Source organism: Rhododendron vialii, chromosome 12a (genome assembly GCF_030253575.1).
Source record: "Rhododendron vialii isolate Sample 1 chromosome 12a, ASM3025357v1".
NCBI classification, from domain to species: Eukaryota; Viridiplantae; Streptophyta; class Magnoliopsida; order Ericales; family Ericaceae; genus Rhododendron; species Rhododendron vialii.
The window spans coordinates 32741308-32757162 of NC_080568.1; the positions used below are offsets into that span (position 1 = coordinate 32741308).

The 15855-nt window shown below is 40.1% G+C and overlaps 1 protein-coding gene across 6 annotated transcripts; it reads right to left on the reverse strand.

The window, feature by feature from the left end:
* Nucleotides 1-4433: 4433 nt before the first annotated feature.
* On the reverse strand, nt 4434-13972 carry LOC131309812 (protein MLN51 homolog). Of its 6 annotated transcripts, none has more exons than XM_058336436.1 (11): nt 13158-13972; nt 10756-10858; nt 10464-10669; nt 9599-10365; nt 9136-9250; nt 7560-7682; nt 6068-6123; nt 5694-5958; nt 5542-5619; nt 4914-5005; nt 4434-4817 (listed from the first exon to the last, which is right to left on the reverse strand). In XM_058336436.1, exons 1-8 carry the CDS (start codon nt 13673-13675, stop codon nt 5846-5848), a joined length of 2001 nt encoding a protein of 666 aa, XP_058192419.1. In that variant the 5' UTR covers nt 13676-13972; the 3' UTR covers nt 4434-4817; nt 4914-5005; nt 5542-5619; nt 5694-5845. The 6 variants fall into 6 exon arrangements, with proteins under 6 accessions (XP_058192419.1, XP_058192421.1, XP_058192420.1 ...); XM_058336438.1 differs by having other exon boundaries at nt 5694-5952; nt 9599-10368; XM_058336437.1 differs by having other exon boundaries at nt 5694-5955; nt 9599-10368.
* Between the last annotated feature and the right edge of the window lie 1883 nt (nt 13973-15855).

A 15855-nucleotide genomic window follows, 5' to 3' on the forward strand; every position in this document is an offset into this window, starting at 1 on the left:
CGTTGGTTTGGATCTTGGATTGAGAAGATGATTGTTCTTAGAACATGATGTTGTTTCCTTACTCCTATTAGTCTTGTAACAATTTCAAGATTAATAAATTCTTCTTCTTTTTTTGCTGTTCAAAAAAAAATTCACATTGATCGAATACCGTTTATTTCCTAATCGGAGCACATATATCTTGTAAAAAACGTGTTGCGCACACTAAATTACGTACAACATTAAGAGATAAATGTGTTTTTAGATCAGATGTTGATTTTTATTCAATCAACTTGATTTTATTTGTGATAGTTCTAAACGATGAGGCCTACAACATTAATGAGTCTGATAATCAAAGTGGACCCGAAATGGGGTCATAGATGACTAGATTGCACTTCGTGCAGTCTACCCTCAATCAGAGCCGGCCCTAATTTTTTTAGGATAAAACATATATATCAGAGATGAGGCCCTTTCTTTTGGTTGGTACCCCTAAAATATGTAAATCTTTGAAAGCCTAAAGTGGCCGCCACTCGACTCTGCTCCCAACCCAAGAGAAGCCACCTCCTATGTAAAAAATTGTCTTTTGTGTGTGTGCATGTGTGCGTACAAAGGCATGGTCGGAATTTTAATCTATGAGTGACATACATATATATGTCAGCAACGAGAGCCTGTCGCCTGTCGCACGTTGTTTTAGTCGAACTTCCTAGTTTAGCCTAAATATGCTACAATGCCAGGTAATACTAATGCCATGCCGCAAATTACAATACTTCCTCCGTCCCATTTTCTGTCCTTTTTTGATATTCGTATCAATTTTCAATTGTTTATATTTTCTAATATGAATCTTCAAAAATATGCAATATAGATCTTGTTTGATAGTACTCGATTAGGCCTATAATACAAAGTTTTCGAAATTATGAAAAACATTGTAGATTGGGAGATATAAGCGTTTAAAGATCGGCACAAACAACGAAAATAGACAATCAAAATGGGACAATGGGAGTATTAACTTTCACGCGGGTGTTGCAATCTATCATTTTTTAATTAATCCGAATGACCTGTTTCGTAAAGCAGAAAAATAAGTACTACTTAAAATACAAGAACCTTAGCGGAACGAGGTCTTAGAAAGTCCTAGAGAATGAATAACGTGAACTAATTGATAGTATAACCAAATAGAATAGACATCTTAACAATACTATATATGTATTAATTGTTGATTATACAGATCACGGGGTCTTAGGTACAGTGTATTATTACATGATGCGACTTTTAGCTAATTAATCTCTTGTTTTAATTAAGGTTGGAGCTATCCTGGAAAACTTCTTCACCTATGAATAGCACCATTGACTTTTGTAAATTGAGCGACAAACTTGATGTTTTGGTTTAATGATGAGAGTCCTGCTACCGGTACAGATTTTTTGCACAGATTGTGCACAGATTTCATGGTGGGTCCACCACGGGTCCCACGCAAATCATCCAAGCCGTTTTTTTTTTGAAAGGATCTCCAAGCCGTTCATTAAATGTAAAACAATTTTTCAAGGGTCCCCGTAAAAAATAAGCTCAATCCAATACCTATAGGTGCTTCATCCAACCATCTAACTTTTCATTCAGATTTTCGGATAATGAAAAGTTATACGATTGGATCGAGCATCTATAGGTATCGGATTAAGATTATTTTTTACGAGGACCCTTGAAAAAATATTTTACATTTAATGAACGGCTCGGATGATTTGTAAGGAACCCGTGGTGGGCCCCACAACAAAATCTGTGCACAATCTGTGCACAGATTGTATGTGTGTGTAGACTTTCTGTAATGATGATATTAAAGGCAGAAATTTTAGCTCAAAAGCAAATGCAGAGTATTCTAGGTGTGCACGAGAGGACTCGGGATTTGAATTCGAGGGGCCAAACCTAAATCACATAACCTGCAGGCGGGTATGGGAGCGTGAGTGTAAAAACGCCTTTTAAAAAACCTCCCAAATAACTAAAATCCGTGAGTACGTACAAGAAGTGAGAGCACAAGTGCAGAACAAAAATTAAGAGTGTGAATGAAGGCTATTTTACAGAATTATGTGACTAATGGCCAAACTATGAGAGGAATTTTTTCATACAAAAACAAATTAATTCAGAATCGTAACAATACGAACTATACTCACAAAATACAACATAATAGATACTTAAATCTCGTGTAATGAAAATGAATAGGGTAGTTATTTTCACACTCCCTTCTTTTTATAACTACACTTCATTTTTTGTCATCTTATGATGTGAATTTACAGTGTTGTCCTTCCCAAGTGTAAAAGAGTATATAAATGAAATGTTAATTTTGTAAACTCACATCACAAGAGAAAAAAGTACATAAAAGAGGAGTTTGAGAATCAATTACCAAATGAATATGGCCTATAAATCGCAATATTTAGGACAAAATTCAGAACTATATATAATACTACGAACTTTACTAGTTTGAAAAGTTTGAGATGTTGCTCATGATCACGTACGTGCATTATGTAACTTATAGAGTGCGACTACATATCCTATGGGTGCATATTCTTTCACTATGCTTTTATGGAAGCTAAAAACTTTAACAAACAATTTATGAACTGGTTAGTCCCGTCCAACCAATATCATCTGAGATTATATATATATATATATATATATATATATATATATATATATATATATATATATATATATTCTTTCAAGTTTCAACATTAACCCCGTCAAATCAACGAGCGATCAAAAAGTTAATACAAATACCGGACGCAGAGAGATTAACCCACAAGGAAAGGTAATAGAGGGCGAAATTTTCAATTTAGGTTCTTATGATGCGGATCATGCTTGTTGTTTATTGGCATGTTCATAATAGTTGCAATAGTTTTTCTAAAGAGGCTGGTGAATTTGTGAGTTGCGCATCTGTGTTGCATACTACGTAAGAGAGTTGCTTTAGATGGGTTTTTTTTTTTGGACGAACAAGATAATCCAATGTATATATAGAATAAAACAAAGTACGAAGAACCGGAACTCCATCGGTCCGAAAATACAACAAAAAAAAATACAACGGCAGTGTCGGAAGCTTTAGATGGGTTGTATTGTATGATGTTAGAAAATGCATTGAAATTTTTGGGTCTAGAAAATATATAGTGGTATTTCTGTTGCTTTTGGTGTGGTTTGAATGGTCAAAAATGATAGAGGTACAGAAATTTTGGGACCGAATCCGGACCGACGGCCGCCGGCGAGCCATCTCCGGCCAGCGGACGGCCGATCCGAGCCGTCCAAAAATTCTAAAAAAAAAAACCGAGGGGCCCCTACGCGGGAATCAACGTCATCCGAGGTGTGTAGGGTGCTTGATCGGAGCACCCCTTTTCGTATGTGTATATGTATATCCGGTGGCCGGAGATGGCTCGCCGGCGGCCGTCGGTCCGGATTCGGTCCCAAAATTTCTGTACCTGTAGTGTTACTCTTGAATGGTACATCGTATGCCTAACATTTGAGAGTAGTACTTATAGAGCACAGATGATGGAGAGTTTCTGTCCAGAAAACCTATAGATACCGACGGCTCCCTCGCAGAAATCGTATCGATGGCCAAGTCGGGCCGTCTCCGGCCACTGGACGACCGATCCGAGCAATCCAAAAATTCTATTAAAAAAAACGAGGGGGCCCATGCAGGAATCAACAACATCCGATGTGTGCAGGGTGCTTGATCTAAACACCCTATTTTTCGTGTATATATGTATGATCGGCCGTCCGGTGGCCGGAGACAGCCCGGCATGGCCGTCGGTACGATTTAGGTGAGGGAGCCGTCGGTACCTATAGCAAAACTCATCTCTGTCGTAGGCCCGCCTTTTCTCGTACCCTGATTTTAGAAATAGGTGTGTGCACACTAGTACTACGTACGGGAGGACTCAGGATTTGAATTCAAGGGGCCAAACCTAAATCACATAATCCGCAGGCAGGTGCGGGAACACGAGCGTAAAAGCCTCTAAAAAACCTCCAAAATAAGTAAAATTCTTGGGTACGAGAAGTGAGGGCACAAGCGCAGACAGAGCAAGAATTGAGAATCGTAACAATACGAAATATGCTCACAAAATACAATATAATAGAAACTTAAGTCCCATGTAATGAAAATGAACAGAGTAGTAATTTTCACACTCCTTTTTTTTATAACCACACTTCATTTTATGTCCTCTTATGATTGAATTTACCAAGTTGTCCTTCCCAAGTGTAAGAGTATACAAATTAAAGATTAATTTTGTAAATTGACATCAAAAGAGGACAAAAAAATGTGATTATGAAAAAGAGGAGTTTAGTCCCGTCAAACCAATATCGTCTGAGATTGTATATTCTTTCAATATTAGTCCCGTCAAACTAACGGGCGCTCAAAAAGTTAAAAAAAATACCGACACATCCTTTAAGATCTAAAGAGATTAATCCACAAGGAAAGGTAATAGAGAGGGCGAAACTTTCAAGAACTTGCAATCCAGCATTCCAATACCTAGAAAGCACCAGTTAAAAAAATCACCAGGACAGTTTACAAAACCCAAGGAACAACCATCAGCACAAAGTCTTTCTAAAACCTTAAAACTGTCAAATTTTAATAAGAATCCCTATACTTTGTTACCCTCAAACCAAGACATTGACCAAGAAACTTTTAGGACACCAATGACACCATACATAAAATAAAAACCAATGAGATTCCAACCCTAACCACAGAAGTTAGAACTTCACTAATAAATAAACAAATAGCAGCTGCACAATACTCTTGTCTTCAAATTATATGTTAATGTCTAATCCTGGAAGAAGCCTTCCAACAACTCTCACAAGGAAAACAAAGCCACTGGGAAAACCTGAAAGGAAAGACAGGAATATTGTAAAGATGTCCAATTTCTAAGATCCAATCGAAAACTAGAAAGGTTCTCCAATCCTTTGATGCATAATCATACCGCACATTTGCACAAAGAACTGCTGCCCGTCACAGGCTGCGGTGAGTTCCTTTAAATGACCACAGCATGAGCCAGGCATTTGTCATACATACCTGAGAGGGAGGGAGGGCATTTAAAATGGAGAAAAATGCCCCAAAATCATATCTACGCAAGGACTCAGGAGTATACTGAGTCCACATAACTTCACAACAGAATCCAGGAAATGGGCCGAGGCATCAGCTTCTAAAAATTTAAACAAACCTGCTCCACTGCATCTTATGGGAAATTAAGCTACCCTTAACATAAACTCAACTCAAACAAACATCTGCGTATGTTCAAAATCCACAACTACAGATATCCGAGTATTTCTAGATTCTACTCTAGTCATCACTTTGTGGAATGGATCAAGATTTCTGAAATTATGGAGAAATATGAAACGATTGCCATCAATGTAAAACCCAGAACTATGAAGTGCAGTTCTTCACAGGTGAGGTCTCAAAGTCAAAAGGAATCGAGATGATTTATCTAAACATAATGCTGGAACATACAAATATACGGACCCTTTTCATATTGAGTCAGTGACAGTCACATGTAAATTGGACAAACAAGTATAATGCAAATGAGCACTGATCAAGTACAAACTCATTACCTTAATTATCATGGATTATACTGCGGCCCAGAGTGCTCCAGAACAATGCTGGATATCACAACGGGCCTGTAAGGAGGCCTGCAGCACCAGGAAATCCCTAGTCAGAAATTTGAAGCTCCAAAACGTGCAGTAGTTCACAGAGAAAATTTTACCTGTATCAGCTTATCCAAATATGTTTGATAAATGTACTTCACTGGCCAAAATTCATCTCCGTATATCTGCACAGAAACAAAAAAAAAACAAACAAACAAACGTTTAAAATAAAAGGCCAAGAGACAATTACAGCATAAGGTAGGAATGGAATCTAAACAGAGATGACAGCAGGAAATGATATTTTCTGCACTGAGGATAGATTGTGGCATTCAACTTGCCTTCGGGTATTTTTTTGCCGTTGACCAAACTCATCACTCGCTGCTTCTGGATACAAGAATGGTAAGTTAGCACGACTCAGTGGAAACTAATGAAGTCAACCAAGACTAAGTTCTAGCAAATACAATCATTTCAGAAAATGAAAAAGGCATGTTACCAGATCTCTGTGAAGCCTTCCACTCATTGTTGGGCTTATTTGCATTGGTTTCTATGCTGAAACAGAAGACTCCATATTAATCTCTCGTAAATCAAATTGAAAGAATATTAACACGTAACTTTCTACAAAAAAAAAAAGTGTTCCGTTTTAAAGTTTAGTGAAGTGCAATTTTTCATCTGCAATTAAAGCAAGTATCTCAAAGAATAAGGAACTCAAGTCACACATCCATGTCGAGGGTTCATTCATGCCTATGCTTGACTAGAGCCAAAAAAAAAAATTAGCGTTCACAAAACGAGAGAAAATAATGAGACATGCGCTGCTTGAATCCAACTCCCAACACCTTCATTCGTAGCCATGTGTCCACCCCATCTATTCACAGGAGAACCCACAGATAAAGGAACTTGTCTCTACCCTTCATTTTGGTTTAGGTCCTACACGAAGCGGGAGCGGGAGCGGGAGTGGGGGCGGGGGAGCGGATGATCACAGAAGTGTGGGAGCGCTATTGAGAGCGGTTAGGAAAAATTATTAAAATTATAAATATATTTTGGAATTTTATATTGTTAAATGTCAATATAAAAATATTATTCTACCATATAAAATATTACTATTAAAATTATAAGTTTCTAGTTATATTTCAACATTTTTATTGTAGCACATGATTACACAATAGAGCTCTTGTGCATATTAAGTAGGAGTAAAAGTTAAGGGCATTAATATGACTCTAGAAGGTTAATATCAGATGTCCTCACTAACAAGATCAAAACAACTTTAAAGGTACCAATTGCAACTTGAATCGTAAGTCTCTCAACCGTTTTTGGGTGTAAGTTCCCGTATAGGTAAGGAACGAGTTCCCGTCGTCATTGGGACGGGTTTCTTGGAGTTTCCTTCGACGGGAACGCGGAAACGCGTTTCCGTCGAAGAAACGTGGGCATAGTTGAAGGTTTCTGCAACTAAATGTCAAAGCAACTTGCGTATTTATTCCTATAACAGTATGTGACGTTACATGCGCCTAGACTGGTAGACATTCACCCGAAAATCATAAGAACCCAGGCAGATACAAGAGCGGAGCCAAAGCACGTCATAAACGGGTACCCTAAATGACGGAATCCTGCCTATAAATTTCCACAGATGAAACAAGAAGATTCTTTCCGCTATTGGGATCACGAATGAACGCCACAGATGGCACAAAAAGGATATCAAACCAAGTCCATCTAAATACAAAGTATCTTTGCACTTATATTTGGATAATAAGCCACATGACAGTTAAAAGAGACATCCAATAGAAGAGAGGAAGGGTAATCCCAACTCAGGACCCTATAAGAGTTCTAAGCTTCCACACTCTGTTAATATATGCTTTCAACTTGAAGAAATCACCTTAATAATTGACTCAAAAGAGAAACAAAACTTTGTTCCAAGCAGAGGTAACCAAACAAAAAGGTTGGATTTGAATTTCATAACAATATGCCAAGACTAGAAAACCAATGCAACTAACCTGGAAGCTCCCGAAGAAGATGTCTGTCCCGACGGGCGGGAGTGATAAGCACCATCAACAGCAAGATAAGGTGAACCGTATGCTGCCCCCAAAGCACCCGCAGCACCAGCCAAAACTGGTAGCCTGAACACAAGGATGATATGAAAAACGTACAAATCAGCATAAAGAATGACAAAAATACAAAAAGTTAGAGAAGCAAAATAGCAATTTCTAGTTTAGCAGGTAAATGTCACTATGGTTGTACGTATGATGAACACGTCTCCAAGACAGTGAGGGGCCATCGAGAAAGCACCTCATATCCTACGGGATGACGAATCTCTTCGTAATTCTAAGAACTACATTACCACGAAAGTGTAGGTACGGTACTTTAACTAGGAGAGACTGACGGAAGCTGTGGGATCTCGAATGCTAATACAAAGTCGATGCATCAAGCATTAGTGTCATACTGTCACGCTAACCTTTAGAAGTTCAAAAATGTATTACAAAAAACTACAGTATAATCAATATTTTTAAGGAAACAAGTTTAGAATTTTGCCTATAGAATCATGTTTATACATGTCAAACTTGAAGAAAAGAGCCTCTAAAGTATCAAGCTGTATTCCTTCCTTGACACCTTGTCACGAAGTTTCAGACCCTTCCAAATATAAGAAACCAATACTCAGAAACAATCCCTTGCCCGTGGAGGTAGTGTGTGCTTGAGCACATGTGCATTTGTATCATCACGCGTTTGATACGACAAGTATTCCGACCACATAGCCCTGAAGATCGAAACACACAGCCGTACAAAACTTTCAGTACTTACCGCGTAGAATTTGTTACCCCTTCTCCCAAATGTTAGGGAGCCAGAGGACAGAACAGAAGGTTCATAGTCCTGTCAAAATAACTCAAGCCTACAACTCATCAACTCTCTTCCATGCCACACATGAAAAAAAAAGTGACAATTACCTAGTAGACCTATCAACTCATCCTTATTGATGATCCATTTCGATATCTAAACTTGATCACTTTCCTGTAGTAAAAGCAACAAAAGGGGGAGAGCTGTATACACTCAGAAAGCTCATAATCTGAGAGCTGTACACCCACGAGCATGTATACATCACCCATAAGCCAAAATGTACGATACAGATAATGGTCAATCCTCCACCATCCAGCAAAAGGGAAAAAGGGGCTATGCAAAAGTACAGATCCATTCAAACCATGTTTGGGGGACCTTAATCCCTCAAATAGTTATCATCTCTCTAGCAGCTCCACAACTTTCAAGGCAAACTTCCACAGCCAATTGTTAAGATTCTACGATTGTACTGCTAGCTTTTGTACAATCTGTATGCTTTCCCGATTATCCCTAAAGCTCAAGAATGAGATAGCTTCCGCCCAAACCTGTGTTAAGATTCTTAAATTCCTAAATGATGAGCTTCTAAGATGTATCATTCAGCTTATTAAAAAATTGGTAGTTTAATCAGATCCACAAAAACGAATGGCATATGAGAAACTAAACTAGGTGCCTAAAGCCTAAGAATTAAAAGCAGGAAAATGCAACAAATAACATTACACTTAAGAAAATGGATAACTGTAATACCAAGTCATCTCAGAGTTTCCCATTCCAAGTTGAGGTTGACCAACATAACCAGGGAAGGCCATGCCAACAGCCGGAAGTCCCATACCACCAGGATGCTGGCCACCAAACTGCATTACTGCAAGTCATCCATTAAAAAAATATATATCAAAAAGAAGTTTAAACTTTGAGTGGGAGATCATCAAGCAAACTGTAAAAGAACAAGCCATAATCTTGCGATCTCGATATATTTCACAATCCATAAAATTATCAACTACTACTCTAAGTTTTGAGGAGAATAAGGGAATGCGGGTTAACACTCAAAACCGATACTAAATGAAACTGAACTTAGGCTCATGTTTGTCATCCTTGCCAAATGAGGGCATCCGGACAATGGCAGTTTAGTGAGAAAAATATTCCAACAACTTTTTATTGTTTGTGTTGAATGTCTAAATCTGACAAGTAAAATATGATTGTGAAGATTCACCTGGTAAGAACGTGAAGTTCGGATCACCATGACCACCGCCCATATTACCAGAGGCTCCCATGACCTGAGCACCATATGGAAAAGAACCCCTTCCGCTGCCTTGAATGCTTCCTCTTCCTTTTCCAACCAATGTAGTCTTGGATTTACCTGATTCTGAAGGAGATCCCATTTCTGCAGATTGGAAAGACTTTATTGACAAAGCCGCTTTTGGCGGAGAAGAAGTCTGAGATCCACTAACAGGAGACTGTCCTAACTGCTGAACAGAAGCTTGCAAAGAAGGTTGAACTCGTGTTTGAACTGGATTTCGCTGCACATTGTGGAGTTGGGTTGGCGGAGAAGCTCTATTGACTTGAATATGAGGTGCTACCCCTCTCCCCTGAGCCCTTGACTGAAGAGGTTGAGTAGTATTCACTAAAGAAGCTCCAGAAAACGGCAACTGTGAGCTCGTTGAAGGCTTTCCACCAATCGCAGAAGCAGAGTCATTAATACTAAGCTTTTCCATACCAATGGAACCAACTACACTCTTTCCTCGCACCATTGTATTGGTATTTGGAAGGTTCCGACTCGTAGCTTTTTCATCCCTTTTCTGAGTCAAGCTGGGTTCTTTGTTGGAAGAGCTAGAAGGATAAAATGGAGGGGAAGCAGAATTCAAGCTTGAAGCAAACAGTTGCTTCCTAGAAGGAGCTGGGTCAGATTCCGAATTTGATGAGGCCATAGATGCTCTCCCAGAAGAATTGTGCAATGTTTTCTCAATTGGCCTCCCAGATCTACTAAACACAGCAAAGTTACAGCACATGATTTAAATAAGCATGATAAAACTGAGAAATAGAATAATTTATAACTCTCAAATGTAATATATACTCACGGTTTATGTTGCATTGGAGGTACTCCACCGTAGTTCTTTCTAGAAGGCTCATACCTTCTAGGGCCTCTGCCTCTCACACTCTTTGGTCCCTGGTTCTGGTTGTTATTGTTGTATGTTTTCGACTTGTTTCCTCCACCAGGATATCCACGATCTGCACCTCGATTTTTCTCACGTGCTCGATAACGACCTCTAGAGTTCCTTGTACCCTGAAATTGAAAATTTCAGATATTACAAAAGGCAGATTTTCAAATGGTGTCATTCAGAGCCAATTCAACAATCATGAAATCTTAACCTCTTCATAGTGCCGTTCCTGGACAGTTATCTCCTCAAACTTGTCATGCCCCCATTTTCTCTCGTCCTTTGACTCCCATAACTTCTTTCCAACAAATGTCCGCCTAAACAGATAGGAACAATAAAAAACAAACATAGAGCAGATTTGTGTCATTGAACTCGGAGCAAAACTGACATATTCCCGGACAACAAATAAAAAAGAGACGACAAAGAAGTAAAAGGAAAAAAAGTCATACAGGGGTCAGATTTTTTGATGTCAAAGGCTATACATAAAGATTAAAAGAAAACATGAAAATTACATATAGCGTTGTATCTGGAGGTGTACAAAACAAAGCCATCATCGGCGAGAAAATACTAAAGTCCCGGTGACAGAATCTTCACTACAAAGCAAGCAATTTTCTCTCCGGACATAAGAATCCATAAAATGCCAATCTCTTGTTAGTCATTGCTGCAACTATAGCAGTTGGTGCTCCACATGCACAAACTGATTCCTCAAGTTTCTCAAGTTTTATTCATGATTGCTCGATTCTTGGTTTTATTTCTTTCATTAAATCTCATAACTTATTTATCAATGAACGAAAAATAAGTCCCCTGACTTCTGCACCATTTTCGATGAAGCACGAACACTCCATTTCAGCTGCCAAGCCTGTCACAACATCGTCTGACACATGTCAGGTACAAACAAGCAACGTCAGGTAACATGTTTGCACGTTGTGTTATGTATCTTATTATTTGTTGTTTGTTGGACAAATTAGGGGCACACCTCCGACACCAATCCTCTGTCCAGTACATCTCAAGAAATGTTAGAGCCAACGCTTGGTGTATATTTGAATATTTCTTAGTCAATTAGTGAGTAATAAACTAAGTTCCATTAGTTTGTTATGAGGCAAATGAATTTGAAGTTTCTCTTCCTTGTTTTATTACAGTTTTAAAGATTATGAGATGCAATAGAGTGCTACTTATAGGATTGCTCCAATCTAAACTTCGCTCATGTATGTGACTGGCCAAGTTACTATCAGAAACAGTGAAACACTAAACCAACCGGAGCCTTATATCCCAATCACTTAGGGTCGGCTACATGAATCTTTTTCCTCCATTGAGCAGGGCCACTTGTTCACGCAATCCCATTATACTCATATCTTTGCGCACCACAACATCTAATGTCAATTTAGATCTATCCCTCCCCGTAGCATTGCTACCCAAAACTATAATATCCACTCTCTTAACTACTGCATCTCCTGGTCTACGGTAGACATGCCCAAACCACCTTAGCCTATTTGCCCTCAACTTCTCCTCTATAGGTGCTACACCTACCATCTCACGAACCGTTTCATTTCTAATCCTGTCTCGTCTAGTCTTACCATACATCCACCTCAACATTCTTATTTCCGCTACACTACTATCAGAAACATTAAGGGCCCATTTGTTTGACCGTCTATAAGCATCGATTTGGACTGTACTCCCTCCGTCCCATAATATTTGTCCGGTCCGCAAAACGAGGACTACAAAATAATGCATTTCTTTCAGAAAAAAATTTAAATTTTTTTCATAAGTTAAAAGAACTCGTCGAGATCTAGTAAATTGTTGAATTTTTTTTCAACTTTTCTTAAAAAAATAGTATTATTTTTACGTCTCCGTTTTGCAGACCGGACAAATATTATGGGACGGAGGGAGTATTCAAGGGACCACACATCCAGTGTTTGGTTGAACTTGTTATGACCCTGATAAAACATTTAGGAAGTATGGGATATACAATACCACGGATGGTGGTGATACACTGATACTATATTCATCTCATGACTAGTAATTCGATGGGATTACCGCTTCACTATTAGTTTCGTCAAACAAATAGGCCCAAAATACGTCATGTTCGCATCTAGGAAAAGCTTATAGGCATGTTTTCGAAAGCTGTGGATACACACTATAGATTATATATTGCTGCAGATTGTCGATTTTGAATTTTAGTAGAAGAAAATAAACGTGTTTACTATAGATGTGAAATTATCACCCCAAACCCAGCTTTTTGAAATCAAATTCTAGACCTTTTTTCACCTTCTAGGAATCAGCTAGAATCCAAAATCTTTTCAAAAGAATTTTTGACACACACTCACAAGTCACACTAGCTTTTTAAAAGCTAAAATCTCAAAATGAGCTCCTAGAAATTTTTGTAAACCCGCAATGTCTTCTTCATGAAAGTTGTCCTGTCGCAGTGCTGCCAATTACTTCATCCATATGCATACAAGCAAGAAACATCCACAGACCCACTAATACCCCCTATAAACCAAATGCCTGTTCGACGATATGGCTCTCGATACAGAAAACATGACCCTCAAGAAATTACACAAACAGTAATATAACTCAATTCTATTAAGCCACTGAGAGATAAAAACTCAATGCCAATACCTGTTTCGCCCACCGACATTGCCTCGGAACCTGTCGTCGTGCATGTAGAAAGCACCCGCTGTCGGCACCGCAAACGGCTCGTTCTCTTTCTTCTCTCCCTCCTCCTCCTCTTCCTCCCCAACCTGATTCACTCCCTCAATCTCCCCCCCTCTCTCCTCCTCCAATTCCTTCCCCACTTCACCTCTATTTTCGCCTCGTCTCACTTCGTAATCTTCAACCACCGCTACTACCTCCTCCTCTTCTTCATAACCCTCCAACTCTTCTCCCTCTACCTCCAACTCTTCTTCTTCTTCTTCTTCTTCTTCGTCATCGTACTCGGCCGGCGCGCCCTGACCGTCCGATTCGACGTCCGACTCGATCACAGCCCTCGATTCAACCTTCCCCTCTCTCTCATCCCCTTCTCCTTCTTCTCTCTCCTCCTCGTCATCGCTCGCCTCTCTCCTCCGCATCGTTAACGACCGCTTCGCCTCCTCCGGATCACTCTCGTATTCCACATCTTCCTGCCCCGAACCCGCCATCTCAAAAACCCTAACTCTGACCTCAAATTTTCCGAACAACAAACGAAAAATCGAATCTTTCTCAACTAATACGCGACGAATTTCGCAGAGAACGAGGTGTCAATTTGGATTGCCTGTGATCTGCGTAAGGCTACGGCAGGGTGGGGGAAAATCTAAACCCTAGACTTTTTTTTTGATTTTTTTTTCTTTTTGGTGATTTGGTGCGTCGAATTTTTGCAAGGGATTGGATTGACTCGAGTCTCTCTCTCTAGTTTGGGAAAAGAACTGGAGCAGTCCAGCCCAGCATTTGGTACGATTTATAATCCGGCCCACTTTGGTTATTATTTTCAAGAGCAACTTCCTGGCCGGTTCTGTCTGGGTGAAGAATAGCCCACTAGGTCCCACTCAAAGAGCTCATAGTCAAGTAAGTCCTTTTCATTATTTTGTTGACAAAACTACCCTTCGCAAAAAATAGGCGATTTGAGAGACGATCCAACCACCACCACACCACCACGACGCCGCCACCACTACCACCACCACGTCGCCGCCGCCACCACCACCACCACCACCACAATGCCGCCGCCGCCGCCCCCACCACCACTACGTCACCGCCACCACCACCATGCCACCGCGCCGCCACCACCACCGGCGCCACTACTCCACCACCACCACCACTCCTCCACCACCACCACGTCGCCGCCACCACTACCACCACCACCACGACGCCACCACCCCCACCGCTACCATCACCACCACAATGCCGCCGCCACGACCACGACGCCACCATCGCTGCAGCCACCACCACCACCACGCCGCCGCCGCCACCACCACCACTACAATTAACAGTGTTAAATTTTTGTCTAAATTAACAGTGTTAATTTTCGTCTAAATTCACACCCCAATTAACAGTGTTAATCCGCCACGATTAACAGTGTTAATTGTGGTGGTGGTGGCAGCGGTAGCATGGTGGTGGCAGTGGTGGTGGTGGTGGTGATGATGGTGGAGTGGTGGTGGTGGTCATTGTGGTGGCGGTGGCGGCGTTGTGGTGGTGGTGGTGGCGGCGTGACGGCGGTGGTAGTGGCGCTGGTTGTGATGGTGGTGGTGGTGGTGGTAGTGGTGGTGTAGGAGGTTGTATGGGTTCATTTGTTTTTAAACAGGGGTAAAAATGTAAAATACACTCCACAGGATCTATTAGGAATTGCACTCTATAGAAAAAGGATCTAGTGGGCTATGAAATTGAAAAATAGGACCGGCCCAGAATTAACTCTATTTTCAAAGGATACGGCTTTTCTGTCGCTTGGGCCAGAACTGCACATCGTGGGGTTTGGCTTGTTCCGACTCCATTTCGCGTTTATTCTAGCGCCCGATTTTCGTTCATATTGTATAGTTCGTTGAGTAAGATAGTCACGTGAAAATTCAAGTCAATCGAAGGCCGAACAATATCTAAAGAGCACATTGATCTTTGTTGAAGTTGAAACCTTGTGTGCCCAACTCATTTATTCTCCATAGGAATGTGTTCCGATCAAATATTATTTGGATTCCGGTTGACTTGAATTTTTACTTGACTACCATACTTATAGTGAGCATTAGGATGTGAAGGAAATCGATCATTAAAATGAACGCGAAATTGGGTCGGAACAAGCCGGACCACAACCCCATAGTGTGCAATTTTTCCCCCAAAACGGCCAAAAAAAGTCATTTCCATTTTCAAATTGAATGAGGATCATTTCGAATTACCTCCTAGAATATCAGTTAAATTATCATAAAGACTTGGAATCTATCTTAATCTCAATTAAACACTTAAAGTTGTACAAATTCTTCCATCAAACCCTGTACCAAACAAGAGATTATTCGACTATGCTGCAAACTACAATGCTTTTGGGGCCTTTTTCACCGTACGTTGGTGTGGAGTTCACACGCCTTGGAGTTGACCGCATACCTATGTGTGATCGATGAGAGTGTCCCTGAGCATTGCTCCAAAAATATGGAATAACTTCACGTTGCAATCCTCATCAAATTCTTGATGGAATTCGGTAACAGTAGAAGTTATTTTTCTCAATTTTCTTTCTTTCTATTTTAACAGCCGTGAAACTAAACAGTTAATTTTTGTCATTGTTTCTCACCTCTTTTACTCTTACTTTTTCTTTTCCAAAGTTTCATACATATTCCGAAACAAAAAGAGAATACTTTAGGACATCTAC